Source organism: Tympanuchus pallidicinctus, unplaced genomic scaffold (assembly GCF_026119805.1).
Source record: "Tympanuchus pallidicinctus isolate F22 unplaced genomic scaffold, pur_lepc_1.0 scaffold3, whole genome shotgun sequence".
In the NCBI taxonomy this organism is placed as follows: Eukaryota; Metazoa; Chordata; class Aves; order Galliformes; family Phasianidae; genus Tympanuchus; species Tympanuchus pallidicinctus.
Window position 1 is genome coordinate 104,540,106 of NW_026294747.1, and position 27,360 is coordinate 104,567,465.

The 27,360-nt window shown below is 44.2% G+C and overlaps 1 protein-coding gene across 2 annotated transcripts; it reads left to right on the forward strand.

The window, feature by feature from the left end:
* Positions 1-366: 366 nt before the first annotated feature.
* Positions 367-25,611, forward strand: MATCAP2 (microtubule associated tyrosine carboxypeptidase 2). 2 transcript variants are annotated; one of them, XM_052693249.1, is made up of 7 exons: positions 367-466; positions 7,093-7,775; positions 17,132-17,275; positions 18,797-18,929; positions 19,901-20,206; positions 20,668-20,765; positions 22,909-25,611. In XM_052693249.1, exons 1-7 carry the CDS (start codon positions 442-444, stop codon positions 23,068-23,070), a joined length of 1,551 nt encoding a protein of 516 aa, XP_052549209.1. In that variant the 5' UTR covers positions 367-441; the 3' UTR covers positions 23,071-25,611. The 2 variants fall into 2 exon arrangements, with proteins under 2 accessions (XP_052549209.1, XP_052549210.1); XM_052693250.1 differs by lacking the exon at positions 7,093-7,775 and having other exon boundaries at positions 389-466.
* The last annotated feature ends 1,749 nt before the right edge of the window (positions 25,612-27,360 follow it).

Consider the following 27,360-nt stretch of genomic DNA (forward strand, 5'->3'; position numbering starts at 1 on the left):
CCTGTTCCTTAGTTTTCTTTGTAAAAAGAAGCCAGAACTATCAGATAAGCAGTCTGCGTGGCTGGACCACCCTTCAGGCAGACGGCTGTGTGTGCACGTGAAGAGTGCCTAGAAACTTGAGTCTGGCAGGGTGGAAAAAAAAAGGGGGATCCCGGATGGGACAGAAACAGGGCTTCTCCGCAGCATCAGCGCACTGTGGGTTTCCCAGCCTTACGGGTTGACGCCACGGGGAGAAGCTACAAGTATTCTGTTTGGGGGGTGACCTCTCGTACTACAACTCCCAGCGTGCACCTCGGCACTCCCGCGCGGGGCACGCGGGGCTGTAGCGGCGCGCGGCATGCTGGGACTTGTAGTCGGCAGCTGAGGGCGGGCGCTCCGCCGGGGCGGCTGCTGCCGGCTGGCCCAGGGGCGGCCGGGCGGGCCTCGGGACGGCGGAGCGCCATGCTGGAATCCATCCGTGTCACCGGTGAGTACCGCTGCCGGGGGTGCTGCCCTGGGGCTAGGGCTGGAGCTGAGGCGAGGCGGCGCCGCTTTCCCCGCTCCTGCCGCGGGAAACACGCAGGGTGGGCGATGTGAGGAGATATTTTTCCCGCGGCTCTTTTTCTCGGTTAAATTCGACCTGTCACAGAGAACCATTACAGTCACCACCGACAGCCACGGGTCTGCTTCATTCGGGTGCCTGCTTGTTGCAGAATATTCTTTTGACAGCCCTCCTCAACCCTAAATCGTTGGATCTAATTAACTTCATGTGGCTTTTTAATCCGTTCACGTTCCCCGAATACCTGAAATAAAGGTCTTTGTAATGTTACTGTACATTTGCAAGGTGTACCGGAGGAGGAGTGTTACTTGTTATGATCTTGTATTCTCATCTTTTGGACTTCACTGTTTGCTTACAGACACAATTATTTGTGCTTGTTTATAAACCTGAAAATCCAAGCCCAGGTATTGGAAGCGTTTCCTCATTTTGAACAGATAAACTCAAATATATTCTAAAATGGTAGCGCAGAAGTGAAGAACAAAAGCAGCAACTTGGATGGTTACATTCCTAGGGTAAGGGAACCTCTCCAATAACATCTTTGCTAAGCTCTGTAAGAAGCACACTTGGAGTTTGGATAGGATTTGTCCATTATGCATATATAACCCCAGTGACAGCTGCACAAAAACCACAGGAGCTCACTGTGCTTTATAGAGCACAGCTAGCTGAGCAGAGATTGATCCATGCCCACAGATATCTGCCATCATTCACCTTGTGCCACCTATGGAACAAGTGTATTAGAACTTGTTGGGTAGTAGAGACTTAGTAGCCTAGGTAAAGAAGATTTTTTTTCTGCAATACTGTCCAAAATCTGAGGGAAAAAATCTTTCATGCAGTTCTTACTACACATGCTATGAACACAGTAAAGTATTAGCTCGCTACTTCAAAAGGAAACCATCAGTATAACCTAGTTTCTGAATGTTATAAAATAAAACATTTCTTCTAACAGCCTCTGACAAGATTAGGCAGAACGTGCAATGCCACAAGATCCAAAGCTAGTGAGTGGATAAGAAGTATGCAACTTAAGCAAGTAAAGTATTTCCTTCGTGCAGAATTATGAAATGTGTGGCACCCACATACATGCTGTTGGCAGGTTTGGGGTACATCCCTTCTCCAGTACCATCATGTTGCTGGAATAGCTGCACATTCAGGAACGAAGGTATGCAGGAGTAAACAACAAAAATCACATAGTGACAGCAAAATCATGGCTGTAGTATATTGTGTGGTTTGTATATTTGTGCCTGCAGTACAGACCTAGCCCAATATTGAAAGCTCCAGCAGGTATCTTGTAAACGATGGGTTTTGGGATGGGGCAGGACCTGGTTCTGCTCTTGTGGGCAGGATGGAAAAGCACATCCTTGTCCCAGACAGGGTGGAACTGGCCCTGGTAACCCACCTCACAGGGCAGCAAAAACCAAACTCAGCTGATCAAAAAAGATGCAGAGCAGTGTCCTGACTTGACAAAGATGATGTTTCTACTGAGGAGGAGGATTTTCCATCTCTTGGTACCCTACTAATGCCAACTCATCTGTGCCTTCCTCCTTCTTTCTACATTACTGCTGTATCCCCCCCAAATCCAGCTGGTTGTTGAGTTTATAATTCACCAGTATGTCCAGAATTCATGTTTTTGCAGCTCTTGTAGAGAGGAACAAGATATAAATAGGTGAAAGTAAATGTGCTGAGAAGGTCTTTCCAGGAGAGACCGTGCTGATTTTGTTGTTTGTTTCTCACAGTTGATGGATTTGGGGCTTTATGACTTCTGAGCCTGCCAGCTAGATCAATGGAGAGAATCTATGTGCAAACATTAGGTATTTTTAGGGAGTTCTCAAAGGTAGCTGGGAAATTTGGGCATGTGCTATTTGTTTTCTGCTGTGTAGATGGAAATATAAAAAAGGACATGAGAATTTATACACCTCAGAGCAGCTTTATATAATCTATATAAAATTTATTTAAAATTTGCATACGTATTACAGAAGTATATACAATTTAAATCAAATGTATTTAAAATTTATATCAACTTTATATTAGTCGTGTTTTAGATATTAGATGTTTATAAAAGTTATACGTATGTACATATACATATTAGATAAACAAAATTTACATCAAATTTATATATTTTGAACTTAAAGTTTGTATACAACCTATATAAGATGCAAATGAAATTTATGTAGAATGTATATAAAGTTCATATAAAATTAACATAAGATGTATATAAGAAGTAAAGAAAATTTATATATACATCATTGAATCACAAAGGTGGGAAAAGACCTCCAAGATCATGCAGTCCAACCGTCCCCCTACCCACCAAGCCATGTCCCTTAGTACTGCATCTAAACTTTTCTTGTACACCTCCAGGGATGCTGACTGTACCACATCCCAGTCCATTCCAGCACTTGATCATTCTTTCAGTGAATAAGTTTTTCCCAGTATCCACCCTGAACCCCCCCTGGTGCAACTTATGGCCATTCCCTCTCATCCTGTCACTGGTTATTTCAGAGTAGAGGCTGACCCCCACCTCACCACAGCCTCTCTTCAGGCAGTTGTAGAGTGCAATGAGGTCTCCCCTGAGCCTCCCCTCCAGACCAACAATCCCAGCTCCCTCAGCTGCTCCTCATAAGATTTGTGCTCCAGACTCCTCACACCTTCACTGCCCTTCTCTTGACACACTCCAGGGCCTCAATGTCTTGTAGAGAGGGGCCCAAAACTCAACACAGTTTTCAAGGTACAGCCTCATCAGGGTTGAGTACAGAGGCACCATGGCTTCCCTGCTTCTGCTGGCAACACTGTTTCTAATACAAGCCAGGATGCTATTGGCCTTCCTGATCACCTGGGAACACTGTTGGCTCACGTTCAGGTGAGCGTTGACCAACACATTCAGGTCAGTTTACGGTCTTCCAGCCACTCTGCCCTAAGCCTGTAGCACTGCCTGGGGTTGTTGTGGCCAAAGTGCAGGACTCGGTACTTGGCCTTGTTGAACTTCATCCCATTGGCTCCAGCCCAGTGATTCAGCCTGTGCAGATCTCTCTATGGGGCATTCCTACCCCCAGGAAGACCAGCACTTCCTGCCAACTCGATGTCATCTGCAAACTTACTGCAGGTGTACTTAATACCCACATCCGGGTCATTAATAAAGATATTGAACAAGACCCCAGTACTGACCTTTGGGGGACACCATTCATGACCAATGACCAGCTGGATTTAACTCCATTCACCAGCTCTCCAGGCCAGGCTATCCAGCCAGGTTTTTGCCCAGCAAACAGAGTACTTGTCCAAACCTTGGGCTGCCAGCTACTTCAGGAGAATACTGAGGGACACAGTGTCAAAATCTTTGCTGAAGTCCAGATAGACTACGTAAGGATCTTTTCCCTCATCCACCAGGCAAGTTACTTGATCATAGAAGATGAGGTTGGCCAAGCAGGACCTGCCTTTCACAAACCTGTGCTGGTTGGGTCTTATCCAGGTTGTTCCACACACACTGTGTGATCTCACTCAATGATCTGTTCCACAACCTTCCCTGGCACCAAGGTCAGGCTGACAGGACTGTAGTACCCTAGATCCTCCTTACAACCCTCCTTGTTGATGGGACTCACATTAACAAGCTTCCAGTCCTCTGGAACCTCTCCCACTGACCAGGAACACTAATAGATGGTGGAAGACATCTTGGTAATCACACTACCAGCACCTCAGGTGGATCCCATCCAGTCCCACAGGCTTATGACAGACCAGGTGGAGTAGCAGGTCTCTGACTGTTCCCACTTGAATCATGGAGGGTGAATTCTGCCCCCCATTCCAGACTTCCAGGTCAGGAGGTGGAATACCCCCAGAATAATTGATCTGACTTTTAAAAACAGGTGTAAAGAAGGCACTAAGAACCTCAGTCTTTTCCTTATCCTCAGTGGTCTCATTCCCCACCACATCCAGTAGAGAACAAAGATTCTCCATAGCCCTCCTCTTCCTGATAATATATTTATTGAACAGTTTTCTGTTATCTTTATATTTTAGTGGCCACGTTGAGTTGAGTTCAGGGCTTTTGCCTTTCTGACTTTCTCCCTGTATATCCCAGCAGCTTCTTTGTATTCTCTCCGAGTTGCCCATCCCTTCTTCCACCAGAGGCAGACTCTCTTTTTCTCCTGGAGCCTCAGAAAAAGTTCCCTGTTCACCCATGCTGGTGTTGTTCCTTGTGGCTCATCTTACAGCACAGGCAGACAGCCTGCTCTTCTAAGACTTCCTTTTGAGGAGTGACCAGCCTTCCTGGTATTTATATTGCTTACATCAAATTAATATAAGATGTATATGGTATGCATATCAGAAATAAAAAAAATTATATAAAGAGCATAGAAAGTGCATATAAGACATATTAGATGTATATATATTCAAATTTATATCAGATTTTGATAAAATACTTGTGCGTATAACATTTATGTAGGATTTATATAAAGCATATATAGAATTTATGTGAAATATAAAAGTTATGTATAGTGTAGTTCATGTGATATATACAGTGTATGTAGCTTATATGCATTTTAATCATTTTAAAAATCAAATTCATATAAATATATAAGATGGTGGCAATGTAAGGCTCACTGCTCTGCTCTTTGTAACTTCTGAGAATGGATCCAGAGGGAAGGAGAAGCACTACTGCCCTTGATATCACATCATCCATCTGTGCTGTTTGAGATGTAGGCCTTGAATTCCCACCTACAAATTTCCCTCAGTAAGCAAAATCATATGTTCTGGACACACAAATATTAACTCCTTGCCTTTCGTGTATCCTTCTCAAGGATTCTCATCCCATTATACTTAACATAGCCCCAAAAATCAATCTCCAATACTTGCCAGGAAATACTCAAGTGCAAACATGGCTTTGTCCAAAAGCACTCTCACTACCTGGCAGCTGTTTGCAGATGGGAGCTCATCACACAGCCTGCTGGCTGTATGGCTGCTAACTCTCCTTGAGATGGTTCCTCCCCAGCCTACAGAACAGCGAGGTGAGCCAGGTGGGCTGGCTGTCACACCAGCAATGGCAGTGATCCCATAGCATCTGACCAAGGCACTCATTCCTGCACCAAGCTTTGGAACTGAATTCTCAAGCCTACTGCCAAAGAAACAGTTACAAATACTTGCTTTAGCAGAAGAGAAGCATCTTAACATTTCTACCTCTATCTTCTGCTAGAGTAAGGTCTTAGGCTGGTGTTCCTCATCATCTCTTCACACAAACTGGACCTCTGTCTTCTTGCTTTTCAGAGTCTCTTCAGACAGCAGAACTGAGGGATGGAAGTTAACATTGCACTGGCAGCTTCAGAAGTGTGAAATACTTTGCCACGGAGCTTATGTTGAAAGGAAAACCTAATTTTCCTGTGAAAATGAAGCTGGAATTAAACTACTATTGATTTATTTTCCTGGGAGGCATTTAATGATCTCTCGCTAATATTCCATTCAGAGTATAATTACTGTACATAAAGTAATTACAGCTCTGCTATGTTTAACTATGGACTGAAGCTCAAATCCCTTCTTGGGGGCCTTTAATCAGGCTCTGACCATATCTCCTATTCTGTGAATCCTCTTAGTTTAGATGCAGAAGTAAGCAGCATTTTTTTGTGGCAGGAAATACTTGTGCATTGACTTTGGGCTCACCCAGTGCTCCAGGAGGAACTCTCTGCTGAGGGAAGGCTGGAACCAGTGAAGAGGTCACATCTAATGAGCCAGCAGGAATGTTGAATGCAGTCTTAATGCTCAGTGCCTTTTGCATGCTGCAGGGACCTCCCTCCCTTGTAGCCCCTGGCAAGGGGGTGAGAGCAGGAGGAGAGAGCTCCCTTGCTAAAGGAACCATATTTGCTCCTTCTGTACTGGTTTGCAATGCTGCTTCTCCTTAATGCTGGCTATTGTTGTAGGACAACTCTACTAGGAACTAGCTGAACACTTCTTTCACTTTTCAATACTCCTTCGTAATACAGAGAGCACTTCACATATGTGAAGCACTGAGGCCTTTAAAATTTACAGGGCTGTTTGCATGGTATAGCAAGCTGCCCTCTGCAGCTGGCCCACTGTAGTGTTCTTATCCTTTCTGAGAGGAAGTTCTGTCAATCAGATTTAGCAGATGAGACCACACCAGGCAGCTTCTATCACTGCACCAATCCCAGTGGAACATCACTGTGAACAGCACCCATTTATTCCTTTACTGTTTCTTATTTGCTAAGTTGTTTATCCATGCAAAAGCTTAAAAGTTTGAGAGTGCACATTCATAAAGGCACACACAGAATCTCGTTTTAAACAAGTCAGTGGTTCAGCACAGGCAGGTCACTCTCAGACAAGATGTGTGTTTGTATATGGAGAGTTAAGCACAAATCACCTGTTTGACTTGGTATCACAAATCCATACACAAGTGTTTAAAGGCCAGGCACTCAAACTTCTTCCATTTGTCTAGAAGTTAAGTTGAACATGATGTGACCATAGTTAAGCTGTGCATTTCATTTATGTTGTTGAATCTTTTAAGATGTGAAACCATCAAATTTGCTTTCAGCTTCTTTCTTTCCCCCCCCCCCCCCCCATGAATGCAGAAAAACTTCACTGGCCTAAGCAAGAACTGTCTAAGAAATCAATCCTGAGTCCAGAAGAACATAAACTGAATGTCAATAATGAGAAGAGCCTCCAGCACCCATCTCCTGGGGTCCTTAAGGACATTTTTACAACAGGAACCAGCAGCTACAACGTCCTTCTGCAGAGCAAGGAAGAGAAGAAGCACCATGCTCAGAAGCAGTCACCTGCTCACCACAAGAAATACAGGAAAGCCACAAAGTGCTCCAGCACCTTGCGAAGCAACGAGCACTGCAAAATCAAGGTCCCATTGCCCTTGCTCAGCAGTGGGTGGTGCTGCTCAGACCAGCAGCCCTCTGTCCTCATCTCCAGCCCCATCTCTAATGGCGTGAAGCTTGCAAACAGCATCTCAGCTGCAGGGAATGGCATAGGACTGCCACCTCGACCCAGAAGCAGAGCTAAGAGGCACTGTAATCAGACAAAGCCAAAGCAGTCCCCATCATCAAAAAGCCATGGGAAAGAAGGAGATGATTCCAGCCGAAAGCAATGTTTGCTAACTGCAATCAAGCCTTCCAACGTGGAGAAAGAGAAAATGAAGTTCTTTAAGTCAGATTTCACATACAATCCTCAGTTTGAATATGAAAACCCTGCTTTGCCAAACGTATTAGCTAAGCATAGCCAAGCATCTGACAGATTTCTTAAGCAGGTATGGTTACATTTTTTCTCCTTTTCTCCTATTTATTCCTTTCACATTTATAAAGGTGGTATTTGCCCTTGTAGCAGGTGAAAGTTGCTCCTCTTTACCCTTCTCCTGTGTTGTTTGGAAAGTGCAGTGTTGAGGGTATAACATAATACAGCTGTCTTTTTGACTGGAAGATGAAAGCCTGCCTAATAGTTAAAAGATTCAATAGGCAGAAGACATTTCTCATAAATTATGTTCCATGTAAATCCAGTTAAGGCAAAAGAACTTTTTAGTCAATGAAGCAGAGTGTAGGACAGAAATAATACAAAGCATAAGGAGGCTTTAATAAACAGAGGGGAAAAAAGCAGTGCAGAAACGCTGCCAGTTCTCTTGGGTGACACAAAGACTGGGAGGAGATGGCAGTTATTTGATGTCACGGTTATTGACTATATTAAATATGTTGATTTTCCTTGTTTTAATTCCTTTTGAAAGGGTATTTGCATTACATTAAGCTGAATCATGCAGCAGATCACTGCTATGTCCTTGATCCTGACTGAAATCCCAGTCCAGAGAGTGTTAAAAGAAACCCATGTTTTTCCCCCATAATATGCAGCCACAACAAAATCTAAAGAGATTTCTTCCCTTAACCTTCAGCTTACATATAAAAAACACATTGCTTATCTATGCAAGAAAGAGCCCTTCTCCACTTCTTTGCTCCCTGTTTTGTTGGTTTTTTTTTTTTGAGAAAATCTTCCTAAACTATCATGTTTGACAAGCTTTTCTAAACAGGGCTTTGTGTTACAAGGAATGCAGTGCTTGGGAAGAAGTCTTCCCACTCGATGGGTTTCATTCATATGCAATACGAATATTTGGGTTCAGAAAACCCAAATTCTTGATGACAAATGAATCCTGAATTAAATTACATCGAGTCCTAGTAATTGACCTTTACTTCTGAAAGATCTGACATTTATTTTCAAATCCATAAAAGTACACTGGTGGTGTTACCCATTTGTTTGGTCACCATATTATGGTGAAAGACAGAGTCTGTATTATTATGTTTAAAAAAAAAAGAACTCTGTCAGGGTTTTATTAAGAAATTATTTTCTCTATAGGAGAAGAGCTGTTCTGTACTTAGAACTGAGCTCCCATTTTGCTGTGCTGTGGCTAACAAAGGTAATAACATCAACCATTCCAGCAAATCAACACTGATCTGCCAAACCACACCATTATGAAAATTCCTCCTTCTATATAATGAATTATTCCTCCATTTTTTGAAACTATTTTGTTGCGGAGTTTTTAGAAAGAAAAGCGTTTCTTGGAAGTTTCAGCTCCTAAAAATACTGAGGAAAATCCTGCACTTCATATTAATACCTAAAAAGAACCAAAACAAAAAAACAACCCAGCTTTAGCACAGTTCCAAGCCCAGCAGGTGGCACTGCTTTCATTTACAGCTGGCTTTACAAATCCTCATCCCACACACAGGAATTTCATTTCCTGCAAGTTTACTGTCCAGAAAAATGGCATGAATCAAAATTTCCACCAGTTCCCTAGCAGAGGGGCTGGGACTTCAGTTAAATGAGATCAAAACCTGACATTTTCAGAATTTTAAAGGATCTCCAAGGATTTCAAAGTTATTTTCACCCACAGCTGTGTATCGCCTGCAGGACATGGAGACAGGCCGTATTTTCCTGTCCTCCTTTCTGCTTTCGTACAGAACTGTGGACCAGGTTAATGTAGCACTGCAGAAACATTTCTGGAAAATGAATCACACTGCTTGCTCTATTAAATTAAAGAAAGACAAAGTTCTGCAATGGGGATACACAGGCCTGTGAGCAGCCACATCTGTCCTCACGCCTTTAGTTGAATCAAGGAAAACTTTCAACATCAGGCATAGCCCATCTCTTTTAATAGTTGATTTTGCATAGTCGTGCAGTAAACATTTTTTGATTAATACACTTGAAAATAGTCATTCTAACATCTCTTTCCAAACTTTGCTTTGTTTCTTTGTTTCTCACTTCCTTTTACATCAGCTTTTCTTCACAATGCAGTTCTTTCTTGAGTCACACAAAGTGTGCTTCTAGGGAAAAGAACTTGAGAAATAAAAAGCAGTATCCAGGCTTGTGGCTTTTCACTTTGATTGACACCTGTAATGTGCTTCAAGATCAGTGTAGCAGCTTCATGCTTTAGCAGTGCTATGAAATTTCTTATTTGCTCTCCTAGCTCAAACCACTTGTCCCTCATTATTTTTTTAGAAATCAACACTTAAGCCATGTGTTTTTGCACATATGCCATAGGTGGCAACACTTAGCCAGAAATAATTATCCCCCCAGACCACTTGCAGGGCACATGACTTAACATGAACCAAAATCAGCAGAGAAGATGCAACTTCAAGTAATCTGCCTGGGAACACTTCTATTTCTTGAGCTGCACAAAAAGGCAGGAAAGCTGCCTTTTAAATAAGTCATCATTTTGTTGAGTGAGTAATCCCTCCTGTGAAAGGGATACAGCCTTTTCCCTTTTAGGAATAAGAAAGCAGCAGTTTTGAGTTAATAAATAATTCTGCCATGCTCTGTTTTCACTACACACATACACATTAGTTGTTAAGTGGAGCTGGAAAGCAAGTGACAAGACTTTCAGCATGGTAACCCCTTGCAGTGTACAGGTCAGGTCACAGATGAGGTGTGTTGAACTCCCAAGAATGCATCACTGGCCCTAAGGAGCACTTAACTGAAACATGTTATTCTCTGCTCCTAACTAAATACACTCATAAGATTTGTAGTTAAAGTATATCATTAACATGTGTATGATCAATAAGAATACAGAGGTTAAACTTAGTAAGATTATAACAATGGAAAGATAATCAAAAAATAAATGAAAATGCTCACCAGCATTATAGGCTCACAGCTAACTCCACAAGAGCAATCTCCAGCAAGAGACCCCTCCCTCCCAGTCAGCTTTTAAATGGGTCTAGGAGAGGTGCAGCCAGGCTCCAGCCTTCATCACACAGCTGAATCGCCTTCACCTGTGCTCCATGGCTGACTCAGTGCTTGCCTCAGGAGAGCAATCAGTGGCTCAGGCTATGGCTCAACAGTTCCCATACAACACACAACACGAGGCTGATGGTGTCACCTAAGTAGCACAGTTTTTAGGGTGGAAGAGGGCTCCTGGTGATATTGCTGTAGGGGCAGAAGTTTGTTTCAGGACACAGTGTCATTTAAAAAAAGAAATGATGAGTATTTCATTGGGAATATTTCTGCCAGATCCAAATTATTTAAAAAAAAAAAAAAAAGAAGCCCACTTTATGGCTGTTAATAAGACCAATATGTTCAATGTGATACAGCCCACTGTTCCCCAAGCATGCATCTGGGAGGTTTTTCCCCTCACTTCACACACAGACAAGCTGTGCAGGGCAGTAAGCAGTGGAGATCTGTCCCACACATCTCAGCTCAGCCTGGCAGCTGAATGTGGGAAGCTGGCCCCTGGGTCTCTGAGCCCATTTTCTAAGTTGGTTGCCTCAAACTATTCATGAGTGTGTCTTATCAGTACATACAACTACGATAGTTTCTGAGTGACTAAGTTATACTGCTACACATGGATGAGTTGGATTCAGAATACTCCTTGGCTATAAATAATTTCAAGAAGCCAACACTATCAAAACCTAAACCTGATAATTACACAGAATTTTGCTTTGCTCTCATTAGTTCTGTTTCATTACTTCCATGATCTGTTGTGCAAGGGGTTCTTGTCTTGTAAATTATGTTTCTTTTAACAGTGATGAAAGTGGTTCAGTGAGACACTTTAGATAGTAGTGAAAAGAACAGGGCTTATTTCTCCTAACCAGTGACCCAGGACAGTCAAATAGTTCTTTTGTTCTGGTCCTTTCCATATTGCTTGAGAATTTGTCTCTGTGAACAGTGGAAGTAACTTGCTTTTCCTTACTAGGCCCAAAGGCCAGAAAATAAGCTCACTGTTGTGTGCTGGAAGGACCAAGAGCTGGCATCCTGTTCTGTATTTTCCCAGCAAGTTCTTGCAACACTTGACTTTGAGTCATCTCAGAGACAGGAGTAGAAACCCGCATGAGGGGTTCTGTGTTGTACTCAGTGCCTGGGATGCTAAAAAGTCCCAAACCTTTTCCCTCTCACTTGAAGTGATTGTGGCAAGTGTCCAAATCGGCAGCATCAGTGGAACAAGTCCTGTCTGCCACCTCCCAGAGATTTGTGTTCTGGCAGAAGTGCATGTGTGACAGCTCTCTCTGTTCTTTCAGTGCTTCAGGATTTGTTTTGCTTGAAACACAGTCATGGGAGAAGGTGATAGTGGTGAGCACCCTTTAAGTAGTTTTGAAGAGAATACACGTTCAGCAAAGAGGAGGCTTAAGCTTCCTGACTTTCTCAATGAATGTGACTTCAGACTCACAACATCTGTTTGCATGTGTCTGAACTGTCAGCATATGGGTTATTCCACATGGTAGGTGTAAGAGGAGGTACTCTTCTTCATGCATCCTACCCTTCCTTTGGAAGCTGCAACGCTTACCTGTGATTGAAATGGAAGAGGACAGAGCTGAGTGCGGGGAGAACTCAGGAGGGCAACGTGAAGGCATGGAGCAAAGCAAAGATGTGGTCTCCTAACTCCCAAACTCCTGCCACCTCTCTTGGTGTGCCTGGGGTTCAGCACTGCAGAGCCTCTTTTATGGAGAGCCAAGCAGAAGGTCTCATGCATGTTCAATGTTTTTCTTGCTATTTGTTATGATTAGGTGGTTTTAGAAAGTTCATTGCACACCAACTCATGTCCAAACCAACATACAAAAAGCTGCACCTCGTAGCAGTGATTGATCTTTACAAACAGTAGTGAAAAAGAACTGATTACTAACGTCTACGCACCCTCCTCAAATATTCTTTTTTAAATGTGTTCTCATGTTGAGAAGAAACAGTGTTTGTCAGTCCTCTGCTTCCTCAAACCTGCTCTCGTCCATCAGTTCTCCAGTACCCATCAGGACTCCCGAGCTGTCCTCTTTTCAAGAGGTATGGAAACTGGGCTGTATCACAGGGACAAGGTTGTGATTGTCCCTCTCCGTTCTGCCCTCGTGTGGCCCCACCGAGTACGTCAGCCAGATCTGAGGCCCTCAGCACAGGACAGAAATGGAATGTTGGATGGGTCCAGAGAAGGCCAAGAGGATGATTGGCGAGCTAGAGAACCTCTCGGGTGAAGACTGGCTGAGGGAGCTGGGTTGTTCAGCTAGGAGAGGAGAAGGCTTCAGTGGCACCTTATTAGCAGCCTTCTAGTTCCTAAAGGGGCCTACAGAAAACCTGCAGAGGGACTCTTTATCAGGGATACTGATACTGATAGAGCAAGGGATAATGCTTTTAAACTGCAAGTGTAGATTTAGATTAGACACAAGGTAGAAATTATTGGCTGTTGGCTATGGTGAGGCACTCAACAGGCTGCCCAAAGAAAATATGGATGCCTCACCTCTAGAAATGTTCAAGGCAAGGTTGGCTGGGGCCTTGGGCAACCTGGTCTAGTAGAAGATGTCCCTTCCTATGGTAGGAGATTGGAATTAAATGTAGGGAGGATGTGTGACGAGGCTCCTGCAGCAGCCTTTCTCTTCAGAGGTTTTGGTGCAATCAAAGCACCAAAATTCTTCTCCCATACTCCAGCACTGGCAGTGGTGCCAGTGTTCCTGCTTCTCTGCAATAAAAAAATCTGTTGAAAAGACTTATTTTAGAAGAAAAGAAGGAACACAACAAGCTCTCTTGTCCAAGTTTTAGTTTGGATGGAAGTCGGTCCTGTAAGTAGAGAACAGGAGCTGATTTCCAAGTCTTTTGTTGACTTTCTCCATGACTTCTTAACAGGGCACTGTTCAAAACCAACTAGAATTTAGCTGTTACTCTCACATGTTTCTCTTTCCCTGTTGCCCGTTGATTGAGCAGGCTGCAGCTAGTGTGGTCAGGGAAACTGCAAGGCTTCAGACATACTAATAAATAAAACAATCCTCGTCTTGTTTTCTGGCCCAGAGGGCAAACGACAAGATGTGACTCATGTTCTTATGGCTGAACACTCCACATATAAAATGCAGTGGCCTCGTTCCCACTTTTGTTGGTAACACAGGGACTGTAGGACCTCTCAGTCAAGGCCAGGTGTTGCCTGAAATTGCTTGTCTGTGACCTTCTGACAGCTAAGCTCAGTGGATGGACTCTTTCCAGCAGTAGAGCCGATGCCCTGGCCTTGTTGGATTTACTGGTAGAGGAAGATAGCCTGAATGATGGATACTAAAAGATGCCTTAAGATTCCTTAAAATGGAAATGACCAAATCCCAGCCTCTTTGGAGAATGACATCCATCCCTGCATAAGTTTCTGCACTAAACAACTTTCAGAGAATATGAAGCCAAACAGTCCTGCCCACAGGATTTACAGAATTTCAGATCACATTACTGAAAACTTTTGAGTGGAATTTCCATTCTATGCAACTGTACAAAGTACATTTGAATGCAGAAAGACCTATCTGAGCTGCCTGGGGAACTGCAGTCCCTGGCTTTGGCCTCATGGGAGAACTTCGACTCAGGACTGTGCTACAGCTCAGACTGGTGCAGCTCTATCACATCTTGCATCTTCATCTCTCTCATTTTTATAAAAGTCCTACTGAACACAGCAGGGTATTATTATTATTACTATGAAGCTGACATAGTTGTGAAAGGCTTCAGACATCTTGTTTGAGACAGGTTGCCATGTGGGTTGAAGTCCATGTTCCAGTTGCTGTTAGTCTCCAGAAATATTATGCCTTTAGTAAGGGATTCGTGTATTCCTTCTTTTTATACTTAAATTAGATACTGACATTGCTCCGTTTGCCTGAAGTCATTTTAAAATGATATGTGATGTCATGACCTAACTGTTCACAGGAAAATTAATGATTTACTAACAAAGAAACATCTCTCGAGCCTTTATTTATGTTATGCCCCTGCATTTATACAACCTAGTGTCCAAAGAAGTTACTGGGAAGTCCCATGTACATCATAGTATACAGATATGTAGGCCACAGGGGCCAGCTGCCAAAATGGGCTGGGTTCTGGGAGCGAGGCTGGTGCCATGAGGCCTGGAGGAGGCACACAGTTCCCTGTGGCAGGACTTCATCTTGGGGTGCTGTGTTGGGCCATGGCCATCCCGAATCCACCACAGATGAGCCTAGAGCATGACAGCTCCAAGATCCTGCCTAGGCCTGAAGTTGGAGGTAGCACAGTGGCTGGAGAGCTAAAGCCACAGGGGAGGAGACAGGCTTCATCTCACAACACAGAGTGGTTTTATTGTGAGCCTTTTGTGCTGGAGTCCTGCTCGGGGGGAACATGCTGCTAACTTTATTCTTGGAAAACAAAAATCAGAGCGGATCAGAAGGCCCTTCAAATGTAATATTAAGTATGAGAAGCAAGCAAAGAAATACTGAGCATTAAGTGCAGTATTTCTTCGTGTTGTGGTTTGATCCAGCAGGTGGCTCAGCACCATGCAGTCTTTTGCTCACTCCCCTTTCTTCCCAGTGGTATGGGGGAGAGAATTGAAAAAAACAAAGCAGAACTCATGGGTTGAGATACAGAAGGATATGAAGATACAGAAAAGGAAGAGGATAATAATTATGACTATATATGTATGTGACTGTATATAACAAGTGATGCAGAAGCAATTGCTCACCACCCCCAATTGATGCCCAGCTTCTTGAGCAGCAAAAGAGAGTGAAATGAACTCTCCCACCTCCTTGAGAACTCCTTCCACATGATGTCATATGGTATGGAACGTCCCTTTGGCTAGTGTAAGTCAGCTGCCCTGATTCTGTCCACTCCCAGCCCTTTGTTAGTGTGAGCTGAGAACATAGAATGGCTTTGGCTCTCTACAATACTGTTCAGCAATAACTAAAAACATGAGTGTGCTATCAACATTATTTTTTTCCTAGACTCAAAACATGGCATCATACCAGACACTCTGAAGAAAACAATTCCATCACAGTTGAAAGTAAGACACTTTGGCATTCATTCTGGTAATTCATCTTTCATCAAAGAGATACGTGACTCCAAAAACATGCCATAAGTAGCACCTATGGCTTTTGTGACGGTTACTCAGAGTTGCTTAGTTTCAACTTGAAAAATACTAGAATGAGATTCTTAGTAGCTGTGAGAATCCTCTTTCTGCAGCTAGTAAGCCAGTCTGACAATGCCAGAATTACACAGCTGGAGACGAGAGTGTTATCAGTTTGGTGCATGGCTATAAATGTGTAGTGTAAAAAGAGATGCAGTCTGTAAGATTTCCACCATCATTTTTAGTGGCATTTTCCTAGCAAGCACATTCATTCTTTAAAGTAATACCAGTCGTATTTTCTTTCTGATGTTCCTGGGAGCTTCTGTTCTCCTATCTGTGAAAAAAAAGCAATTCCCTGTGGCTGAGTATTCTAAGTTACGTTTTCTTTTAAGGATGTGAAATAATGTATTGGGAAGTAGATCATTGGGAATGAGCATTCCACAGCCCAGCAATGACATCTTCAACATGCAGAGTTCTGATCACTTTATAGGCATCGTTCTCTGCTTCTTGCCCACAGTGAGACCTTATTGCTCTCTACACTCCTTGAAGGAAGGTGGTGGTCAGGTGGCGAGGTGGTGGTCAGCCTCTTCTCCTGTGTAACTAGTGACAGGATGAGAGGGAATGGCCTCAGGTTGCTCCAAGGGAGGTTAAGATCGGATAGTAGGAAAAATTTATTCTCCAAAAGAGTGGTCAGGCACTGGAATGGGCTGCCCAGGGAGGTGGTGCAGTCACTGTCCCTGGAGGTGTTCAAGGAATGTTTAGATATTATACTAAGTTTAGTGGTACTAAGTGATTCAGTGGGGAAATACTGGTGGTAGGTGGATGGTTTTACTGGGTGATCTTGGACGTCTTTTTCCACCCTTGTGATTCTACGATTCTATGATTCCTAGTGAAGAAAATAACAAGAATTGAAATAACATGATAGTAATAGTTCGTATTGATAAAATTATTTGGAAAATCATTAAAAAACGTGCTGACAACTTAACCTGCAGATGTCCTTGTGACCTGCTGTATCTGATTTACAAGACGGTCATACAGCTTTCCCAGGATTGAAGGGAAAATTTCACTGAAGCGATAATCATCTGTGCTGTGCTTATGTACACAGATTGAAGATGAGTGAGTCAGAATCATTTTTCAGTACTTTGGCATTGGTGTCTGAATGTTGAAACTAGGTCTATTGACTGCAGTTTCATAGAGACTCCCAGTGAGTCAAAAGTTAGAAGAAAGGTGAAAAAGAGACGGAGAAAGAAAAGAAAAAGCAGATGTGCCAGCCTGACACCAGGGTCTTACTGTGCTCATATTTGCTATGCTTTTGTGTTTTGTAGTCCATTAACATTATGGAGCGGACACTGCAGAAATATGGAAGCTATGAAAAGTTTGAACAGGCCACCGGTGGCAGCTTGCTGACCAAAAGCCGCATCTGGAATCATGTTAGGAAATACATGGTGAAGGAAGGCTGTCTTGGTGAGGTAAGCCATGCAGCAGATCAGGAAAGGAGCATTTATTTATCTAATAGGCATTTCACATTGCACATGGAGGGACCTGACGGTTTGTGTGGGAGGCCTTTGCTCCTTAATAACAAGAGAATTCCTTCCATCATATTTTTCTCATGGTTGTGTTTGACTTTTGAACAATTGAAATGATGCAGAGTCCTTGTGAATGCTTCAGCCATCTCTTGGAGCCTGCTTCCTGCTTCATGTATGCTTATTATTAAAGCTCTTTGGGATTGCCCGAGAGCAACACCCTTCCTTCCCTCCTTTCACAGCTTCTTGTAGAGGAGCACATTTCCATTTATTTGTCAGTTCTGTCAGCCATTCTCCTGTATCAGATTATTTACACCAAAGGTAATAGGGTTAAGAAGAGGCCAAGAAAAATAATCAGCAGCCCAAGAGACTGTTTTCTAAGAATTTGAAGAAATGAAAGTGACATAAGTGAATAAAAATGTCTGAAAGAAGATTTGCTGGTTTAAGTGCTGTTTTTTTTCCTGACTTTTAGCATTTTAAAGTCCTGTGCAAACAAACTTATTTCCTATCCTTGAGATTTTAAATGTTGAATTGCTTGGAAGAGTAAGATGAAAATGAATGTAGGAAAAGTGGATTATTCCAAACTGAAATCACCAGCTGACAGAGCCCCAGGCTTAGATGAGGTCATTGGCCATGAGCAAGAGGAGGCTGGAGTGGGAGATAAATAATAAAAAAATTGGGAACAAAACAAAAATATGTGATGAAAAATAAGGTTTAATTACTAAACATAACAGTTCCGGAGAAACTGTTAAACTCATCACACAGATGTGCTCATATTTGTTTTGATTTGTCTGTGTGGAAGCAGAATCCTAAACCCTCGTCAAATATCCTATGTCATCTTATGAAACCTTCTCCAAAAGTACAGTTAATACATCTACTTGGTATTGTGTGAAGTATCATGAAAATACTCTCTTCAGATGAAGAGGCATTAGTAAAGTGTAGTGGTACCAGTACTTTAAATGCTTTAGCATTACCTTGCTTTCCTGAATCTTAAATAAGAGTTTTATTGGACTGGTTGCTGTTGGACTTGGAGCTGAATGATGGGGTTTTATTGTGTAGGGAAGTCAACACTGTTAATCTCGTGTAGCTTTTAATTCCTGGGTCCTTTTTTGTTAACATTTTTCAGCTCTCAGTAATACCAAGATAATGAGAAACTGGTTGAAAACATAAGTTTCTTTGGTTTACTCTCCATTTGGTTACCCTCCCAAACTGGTCAGTGTTACCACATTCAGTTTTGCAGTCCTGTACCTGCCTGCGTTAATCCTCGTGCAAAGTCCAACTCAGGTTGGAGGTTTTCTCAGGAGTGTGGGTGATGGACACCTCAGCTGTCAGAAGTGTCTCTCAGAGGGAGCAAGGAAGGGCTGTGAAGGGCGAGGGCCCCTCCAAACACATACTGAAAGGGCCACAGGAGAGCAGTAACATGAACGAGAAGGGAGCTGTTTGATACCTGGCCTCTCTCATCTTCAGATTGTGGTCCATCTCACGGAGGACCTGCTTTCTCGAGCCTCAATGACGGTGGTGAATGGCCGCCCCACTCTCACTATCAATATCTCCACTGCGAGAGAGCACTGGCTGGAAGGGATGCTGAGACATGAAATTGGTATGAGCCTGCCGTCAGTTCTTCAGACAGAGGGGAGTACTTGCATGCATTCTTACTTGTCTTGCACTACTGGACCAGGCACAGAAGAAGGGAACAACATCCCTGTCTAAAGGTCCTGTGCCATAGATGTGCTAAAGGAAAGGAGAAACTTGTTTTACCACTGCAAAGTGCAGTGCAGGGAAGACAACCCATTTGGTTGCGTGCACGTGGCAGGGACATGATGTTTGTGAGACCAACCTAGAGCCAGTCTTGCTTTAAAAAATGGGAACAAAAATAGTGTGATTGTTCCAGTTTAGAACCAGCCATTTCAGTTGACAGATCTACTTCTGATACAATGCACTGCTTGCAAGTGTGGGCATACTTTAGTACCTAGCAGGATTGCACTGATTTTGCATTACACAAGGCTGGCTAAGCCCTGTGGAAAATTTCTATGATCTGTTCTACTTAACTCCATCAAAACTGGATAAGTCTGGGTAGTGTCTGAGTTTCAGCTGAAGAATAAGACCTGTAATTGCCCTGGAGCATCATTTCTCATATTGTAATGGAACAGCAGCTTCTTGCAAGGCAGCAGTAGGGGCCTTAATCAGTTTTAAGAGGCAATTTTTCTGCTCCCTGAGCATTTCCTTTATTTCATTCTCCCTCCTTCTGTTCAGCACCGAGCCTAGGCCATGTTTGAGGCAACCAGCATGCAAGGCACTTTTGAAAATTCCTTTTCATGGATTTAGGAACTCAAGTTCTGCTGATGTTTTTGTACCGTAGGCATTTCCAGGAGTTTCATATTGTGGTCAGCAGGTGAATATTTGCACGGTCTATCTACTTCTGACAAAATCCTCTGTTGCAGACTGTGCTAAATTTGGCACTTGCTACCAGTCCTACTAGTGCAGAGTTCTGAAACCAGCCTCAGCTGTAATATTTTCCCATTCTTAAATCACGAGATGTTAATTGTAGGTCTCACATTCCTTTCTTTTCAGGAACTCATTATTTCCGGGGCTTTAACAACAATAGCCAGCCTTGGTGCAACTGGAACGGACGTAGAAAACATGGGTTGAAACCAATCAACCCTACAGAAGAAGGGCTGGCAAGCATCCACAGCGTCCTGTTCCGCAAAGACCCTTTCCTCTGGAGGGCTGCCCTGCTCTACTACACTGTCTATCAGGCCAGCCAGATGTCCTTCAGCCAGCTGTTCCAGGACGTGGGGAAATTTGTCCAGGACCCCAATACCAGGTGGGATTACTGTGTACGAGCCAAGAGGGGCTGGACTGACACATCACAGCCAGGTGGGTTCTCTACTTATCCTGCGTGTTTTTGTGCTTCAGGGAGGTTTCAGACTGTGCACAGAGCTCCTTCAGCAAACTAAAACTGTGAAAGGGAGAAATAGGCATCTGTACTTTCTGAAATGAGGCCACAGGATTTCTGCTCTTGAAAAGAAGGCTGGGAATGCACTTTTTCTAGACGTTTGCTTTGATTCAGTAAAGGATTTGTTGCTGAAAGAGGGAATGTAAAATGTAAAACCGAAGAAGTTCAAACTCAGTTTGATTTCCTTGCATGTTTGTTACAAAACTGTTGCTGCAGATGTTCTTGGAGTCTGTCTTCTGTTTTCTTGGTAGTGGGTTTAGCATTCTAGTTATTTTGGGAAAGGTTTTCAAACTCTGGGATAAAAAGTTCTATTTACCACGGTTTCTGAGAATATGCCTTCAACAAACCCTGAGAGAATGCAATGCATTTTGGTTCTTTTCAGGCTGCTTCAATAAGGATCAGGTGTACTTAGATGGCATCCTCCGAATCCTGAGATACAGGGAGTCCATCGATTTCCACCTTCTGACAGCACTTGGCAAGGTGAGTGGACTCATCTTTAACCACAGGATGCAGTTTTACCATTTGAATAAGCTTGTCTGCAAGGATCTGTGAGTCGCCGTGCTTTGTTTTACTTTGACAGACACCTCTGTTCCGTGCAGCGCTGGGTTCACACTGTGCAGGTTAAAAATATTACAAAGTCCTAAGAATTCCTACCAGTTTTTCTTCATTCCTTGTCTATCAGATTAAGATTTGACGGTCATATTTCTCAGACTGTCCTTTCCTCCTTTTATAAGGTGTTGCCTGACTTGCCTCGAGCAAGCAGGCCAGCTGCTAGATAAGATGGGGGTCCCAGTAGGAAACTAAATTCACAGATTGATGCTAAGGCCATCCCCTTCCTCCACAAAGGAAAAGATAACAGCATGTTTTTCATCTCAGATTCTTTTTCACTGTTTTTCCTAAGTTAGAGCCTGCCTTTTTCAGAATACACAATGTTTCTGCATTCAGAGAACATTTTCTCTCCATTGTCATTGCTTGTTTTACCTGAAAACCACAGACAAAACCATACTGACTGCAGAAACTGTCAGTTCCTGAACCAGTTCCTTGGGCTGCTAAGTTTCCACAGCTCATAAAATAGAGTTCGTACTCACATAAAGGAGGATTCAAGTTTACATTACTATGCTTGCATTTAGAGCTGCTACACCAACATTTTTGCCTGCTTGGCAATTCCTGGGTGATAAAGGGCACATTACAATAGAGGCTTCTGGTCCACAGTGTTGGTGCAGTTTGATCCAGTGTTGCCTGTTGTGCAAAAAGATCATATTGGTGGGCAGTTACTGTGTAAGTAACTGAACCAAGTTAGAAACCTCTGAACTGTGTCAAATAAGACTGCAGCTTTATTCTCTGAAACTTCTCACTGCTCTGCTGCTGAAGACTCCACAGCGTATGTCAGATGTTCAGTGCTTTTCAACCCCCTTTGTGGCCCTTCTCTGGCCTCACTCAAGTATCTCTGTGTACTCTCAGGAGAAACAAGTTCTGTTTTCCTCTGGGTCAAGTTTAGCAATCTGGATTAGGCTCTCTTATCTCTCCAGAGGACCCTTCCACATCCCTTACATGCTGGTGGATCCTTGTGCTGGCTCTAACCATTCCTGAACAGGAACCACCACCCGCTAAGCAGGCAGGCTGTTTCCAGCGAGCCCTGACAGCACAGTGCTCAGCTCCTTAGAAGAAGTGTGGGAGTCAAAAGGTTTGAGCCACCTGGCACAAACCTGCTGGGAGGAAATAGGATGTGCCAGTGTGCACGCACAGTCAGGCTTGTGTTTCTGCCAGCACATATGTGTCTGTCTGTAGGGTGCTTCAGCACACGCAGTTCAGAGACAAAGCAACAGCCACATTCATTTCATCATGAGGAATCTGCCTGAGGAGACCTGTTCTGTGTTTGCAGGACAGCCTGTGTAACTATTGAACAGTCAAAGCATTCATTTTCTTCTGGACCATCACTCGCAGCTATTGTGATCTCAAGGCTTGATGTCCTAGCTTGCAGAATCATTAGATGCTGGTTACAAAATTAGATGCTGGTTACATTAGATGCTTTTGTTACAAAAAAGTAGCAGGCCCTTAGAAGCTGGAAAAAGCTTGAAATTGTCACTCCTCTACCCAGAAGGCTTTGATGCCTAGAGGTACAACTAATCTCCACCCTGCTGTCAAATGAGAAAAACAAAGAAAAAGCCCACAACATTTTGGGATGTGTAAGGTTGCCAAAACAGGAGTTAGTCACTTGAGGTGCACTGTAATGTAGCTTATGGTGGGCACATTTGCTAGTGGGAATCCCCACTTCTTCCTCACCCGTCCTGCACAGTGTTTCCAGTTCTTTGCTCTTGGGCACAGAGTCCCCTCCATTCTTGTGTCAGACTTTGAGACTGACTGAGACCTCAGGACTCGCATGTGCTCCAGCCTTCTCTGTTCCTGTCGCTGCTGTAGGTCGGTGTCATTCTGTTTTCTCTCAATCTATTCACTGATTTAATCAAAAGCAGAATCTGGAAGTTTACAGACATTTGCTAAAATTACACTTTTTTTGCATCTTCCATTCTCTGAAACCTTTTCTCACCTACAAGGGGTAACTTACAGCCTCAGCAGGGAAGAAGCAGGGCTATAATGCAGATCTAACCCGTGTCCTTCCTTGCAGATCTCATATGAAGACGTGGACCGTCTGAAAGGGTTGGCTGTGATTGAGAACATGAGGGTACCACACTTCCTGCAAGACCATGCCCGGTATATGGAGCACTTGGAAAAGATTATGGAGGTCAATGAGCTGACTGATGAGGAGCTCCAGGATCTCATAGACTAACAATAGCAGCCAGCTGCTCGCTCTGTGCAATGAGGACATAGAACTGGACTTCTGAGAGGTTGCAAAAATGGACTGAGCAGGGGTGGAGCAGGAGGAAAAGGCAGCCAGAGTATGTGGAATTCAGAAAAAGCCCCTTTGTGTTCCTTTTGCATTGTGATTGTATACTAATGGGGTTTTTTTAAGAGTTTGTGCATATTTGAGTCTGGTTTAGGAATCCCTTTGCAGTGACCTGTCCAGCCACCTGCTCTGCTTTGCGGGCTAGGCGTAGTGCTTGTCACTTTCCTTTGTGATATACTGCCTTTTCCCATCCAGATTTAGAGGTGGAGGAAAGGAGAAAGAGGGGAAGTTCCCCTTTTGTCTACTCAAGTACTCTGCCTTTGGTCAGCTTTCACAGCTTGTAGAGACAGCAGCGTTGTAGTTATGCTACCTCATTGTCTGTGTGACTCTTATTTGTCATCACTGCAACAAGTTTAAAACCATAATCACAGCGCACAGAAGCGGGTCTTTGTGCAACAGCTCTGTGATACCATCAAAAAGTTGTGTTTTTTTTTTTTCATTAGGAGATTCAGATGAAGAAAAAAAAAGAAAAGAAAAAAGGTATTGCTGTTTTGATGACTGCAAACAGGTAGCAAAATTATCTTCTTTGTTATTCCCCCAGATTGCTACTGTTCCACATCTCTGTCTGTATAGTACATGTTTAGGAAGCTGAGTCCTGGAAGGGTCTCTCTCCTTTGAGGACAAATGTATCATGGCTAGTAAGTCCTGTAGGGCAGCATTTTGGAAGAAAGCATGGGCAGAACTGTGATTTTATGACTTGTTTTTTATCAGTACAATCAGGAACACAGGGATGTAAGTCAGCACAGCAGGCAGCACTCACTTCTCGTCCGGGTCTCCTGAGCCTCCAGAGCATCAAGTCACTTTTTGAGCAGTATCAGGCCTCGGTGCTACAGTAAAGTTGTGCTCGTTGCAGAAATGAGATGTGGGAGAAAAGCAGACTCCCAAGTGCCCTGTTCCTGTGTTCCTACAGGACTGCTGCACACTTTAAGCAAACTTACCTCTGTTTTATCTGCCGGTGCTTTATCCAGAAACAGGTAGAGAAAGTGTGTTACTGTGAGGCACTGCTGGCCACGTGGTAAATAGCTTCGATGGCACAGGAGGGCGTACTGCATAAACTGTATTTTCTGAATTCAGAGTATGATGGATTGTTGAGGCCAGCTGAGTTTTGCACCTCTGAGTACTTTGAGAACCGGTTTGGTTTTAGCAGGCAGCATTTTAGCAGCGCTCCTCTGAGCTCCTGGGGAAGCAGCTGTGATGCAGGAGGCTGTGCAGGAAGATGGGAGCTCCAGAAGGCTTCTGCCAGTTCTTCCCCTCGTGCTGTGACCCACGGATAACAGGCCCAGCACTGAATAAGGCAAGTAGGTGGAGACAAGGTTTCCTCCACACGGGCTCACAGGTCTGAAGAGGTCTGAAGGTTTTTGAGTGACCCCATGAAACCAGCTGCCTTTTAGGCAGCACTGCAGGTGTGCTCGCAGCAGCTGGCTGACTGCTTCAGAAAATAAAATGTGTTCAACAAAGATAAATTTACTAAATTCGGTTATTTTCAAGGCAGGGACCAAGAACCCCTCACAGTAGCCTTAATTTTATATTGTCAGTCTTGTTTGCTATCTGGAAGCCTTTCAGCCTCTGTGTGCAGATATAAAAACTTTTTTTTTTTTCCTTTTCTTTTTACAAGTTTGATCGCTTGTAGCTTTGCCTGCCCAGCTTTGTTGAAGAACCAAAACCCAGCAGATGTAGCACTGCAGCAGCCCCCTGGGAACAATCTGCAGTCCTGCACCCATGCTCTCCAGATACTGGCTCATTTGCTGGAAGCAGCAAGAAAGCCACGCATGGCAGGGCTCGAGTCAAAGATCACAGCCAAAAGGCAGCTGCAGAGCAGAGCTGCAGACAACTGGGCTCACTTTGCTGATCCAGGGGAACACGAGGGCCGCTCCTTTCTGAAAGGGACAGCTTTGAACGGATATTTTAACTGTAGATAATTCCTCATCAGTGCAGTTCTACATCATGTGTCCCAGTGGTTGTGTGTTACAAAGTAAGGGTGTCACTGTCACAGGTCCTTGGAAGCAGGAGGCCGTGCCAGCTTCCCTGCAGTGCCGCAGCACGCCCTGCTCGCAGCTTTTCCTCCAGCAGCCCCTGGGCTCTGTCACTGCACCGCCAGATGTTCCTGCAGCCGTAGATGCTTTCCTTCAGGACCTGCAGGTCCTTTCCAGAGCAGTAGGTATCACTGGACTTCTGTTCTTTGTTATCCTAGAAGTAGGTTTGCCTAGAGCAAGGTTAGAGTCTGGAAGTGGTCTGTATAAAGATGTTACCTTACCAGCAGGTGAGAAACCTGCCTGCTTCTGTTTTCAGCACTTATTTGTCCTTCCTCCTTTGTAAAAGCGTTTCGGATTTTGAAGTGTACCTTTTGTAAGGTTTCCTGATTTTCTTTTTTCCTGGTTACTAAGTCATGGTACAGAAGTTCTGTAATAAAGTTTTTGGACAGCAGCGCACGTGAGCTCGTGTCACTACCGAGTATCGTGACATCAGTGACATGATGACAGCTTTTCATGGCTGCCTGGTCCAGTTGCTTTGCTGTACATCCATGTCTCACTACATCCATGCTGTTCCTGTACAGAAGCCCTGACAGTGTTGGGAGTTCTGGAAGGCACTGCTTGGTCTTGGAGTCACGAAGGGTCTCCATGTGCACACCTGGTGGAAGCTGTGTGCCAGGCATGGCCCCCTCTCCTCTACTTCCCTTTCTCTAGGACACGGCCTGAGTCCCTTGGAGGCTCTTGGCTGCGATGCTTTTCTCAGCACCATCCATCTGGGAAACTGCAGTTCCAAACATTCTGCTCTCTTTGAGGCACACCCTGTGAATCCCTGCTGCTTTGCTTCAGGTCTCTTTGTTCCCTCCCTGAATTGCTTTTCCGCAGGCAGTCCTGCCATTGCCCGTGGTTCGGCTCCCTCATGTATACGTAAGGGTACTTAAGGATTGTGGGTGGGTTTTGTTTGTTTTTTGGTTTTTTTCAGTAGAAATACTTCTGAAGTCACTGTATGATGTGCCTTGCAAGGCAGTACAGTACTGTTGCATTATATTTCTCCTTCCTTGCTAGGTGGTTTGGAAAACTAAGACTCGGACGTGGAGGGGGAGGAATGCAGAGAGGAAACGCCATCACTTGGGCTGGCTTCCTGCTGGCCGTGGCACAAAGGAAGGAAAGTCGACAGCCCACACCAAAACATTCCTGCTGTATCCCAGCTCCTTTTTTAGACACTTTACAACCCCGTTTGGTTTCACACCACCAAAGCCAGATGACCAAACAGACACCTGCTGTGTAACTGACAGCTGCGTAACCCCAAAGGACAACGCAGAGGCTCTGCCCTGCAGTGAGCAGGTGAGAGCGAAAGGGAGGGGAACCATTTGGATGTATGTACCTCAGCAGCCAGGGGAGGTCAGGGCTGGGTCCTTCGCAGAGATGTCTGCTTAACAAAAACAGAATTATGTTTCAGCACTCTATTATGCATCATAACGTACCGCTGCTACCTGAGTGTGCTCCCACAGCTGCAGTCACGTGAAGGCAGACAGAACACCAACCACTGCCTTAGCTTTTGGGCCAACCTCACACAACCAGTGCCATCGGGTGCCTCCGAATTCCAGGCAGCAAGGAGCCTCACTGCCATGCAAGGATGCTGTGTGCAGAAAGCGAGGCCAGGTTTTCAAGGAGCAGCACAGCCACCCATACGGTCAGGCCCTGTTGGTTCCTAACACCCAGGTGCTTTCCTTGCACTGACCTCCACAGGAGCCAAAGCTCCACCAGCTTTGGCACCAAATCTCTCTTGTCCTTTCTTTCTGCCCCGTAGGATCCATCTCACCCCAGGGCATGCACCCATTCACCTCCCAGAGAGCCACGCTGAGTGCTTTAAGGTCAGCAGTGGGGAGGAAAGTGATCCAGCTCATTCCCTCCAGCTGTACCAATAAACACATCCTCACCATTCTGCCAGGGCAAAGCCTCTGCCACACAGGGAGCTGCTGCCAGCAAACCCAGTAGGAAGCAGTCACACACAGCTGCACCACTTCACACCTGCAGCAGATAAAATGGCATCCAGCTTTGTCTCAAAGTAAGGGGATCCAGCAGCACTATGCCTGCTGGAAATGGGCAAGGCAGCAGCAAGGAATCAGAATCAAGCAGGGTCCAAAGCAGCAGCCAGGTTCTCCTGTTGGCTTCTGCAATGACCCAAGACAAATGCACGCACCTC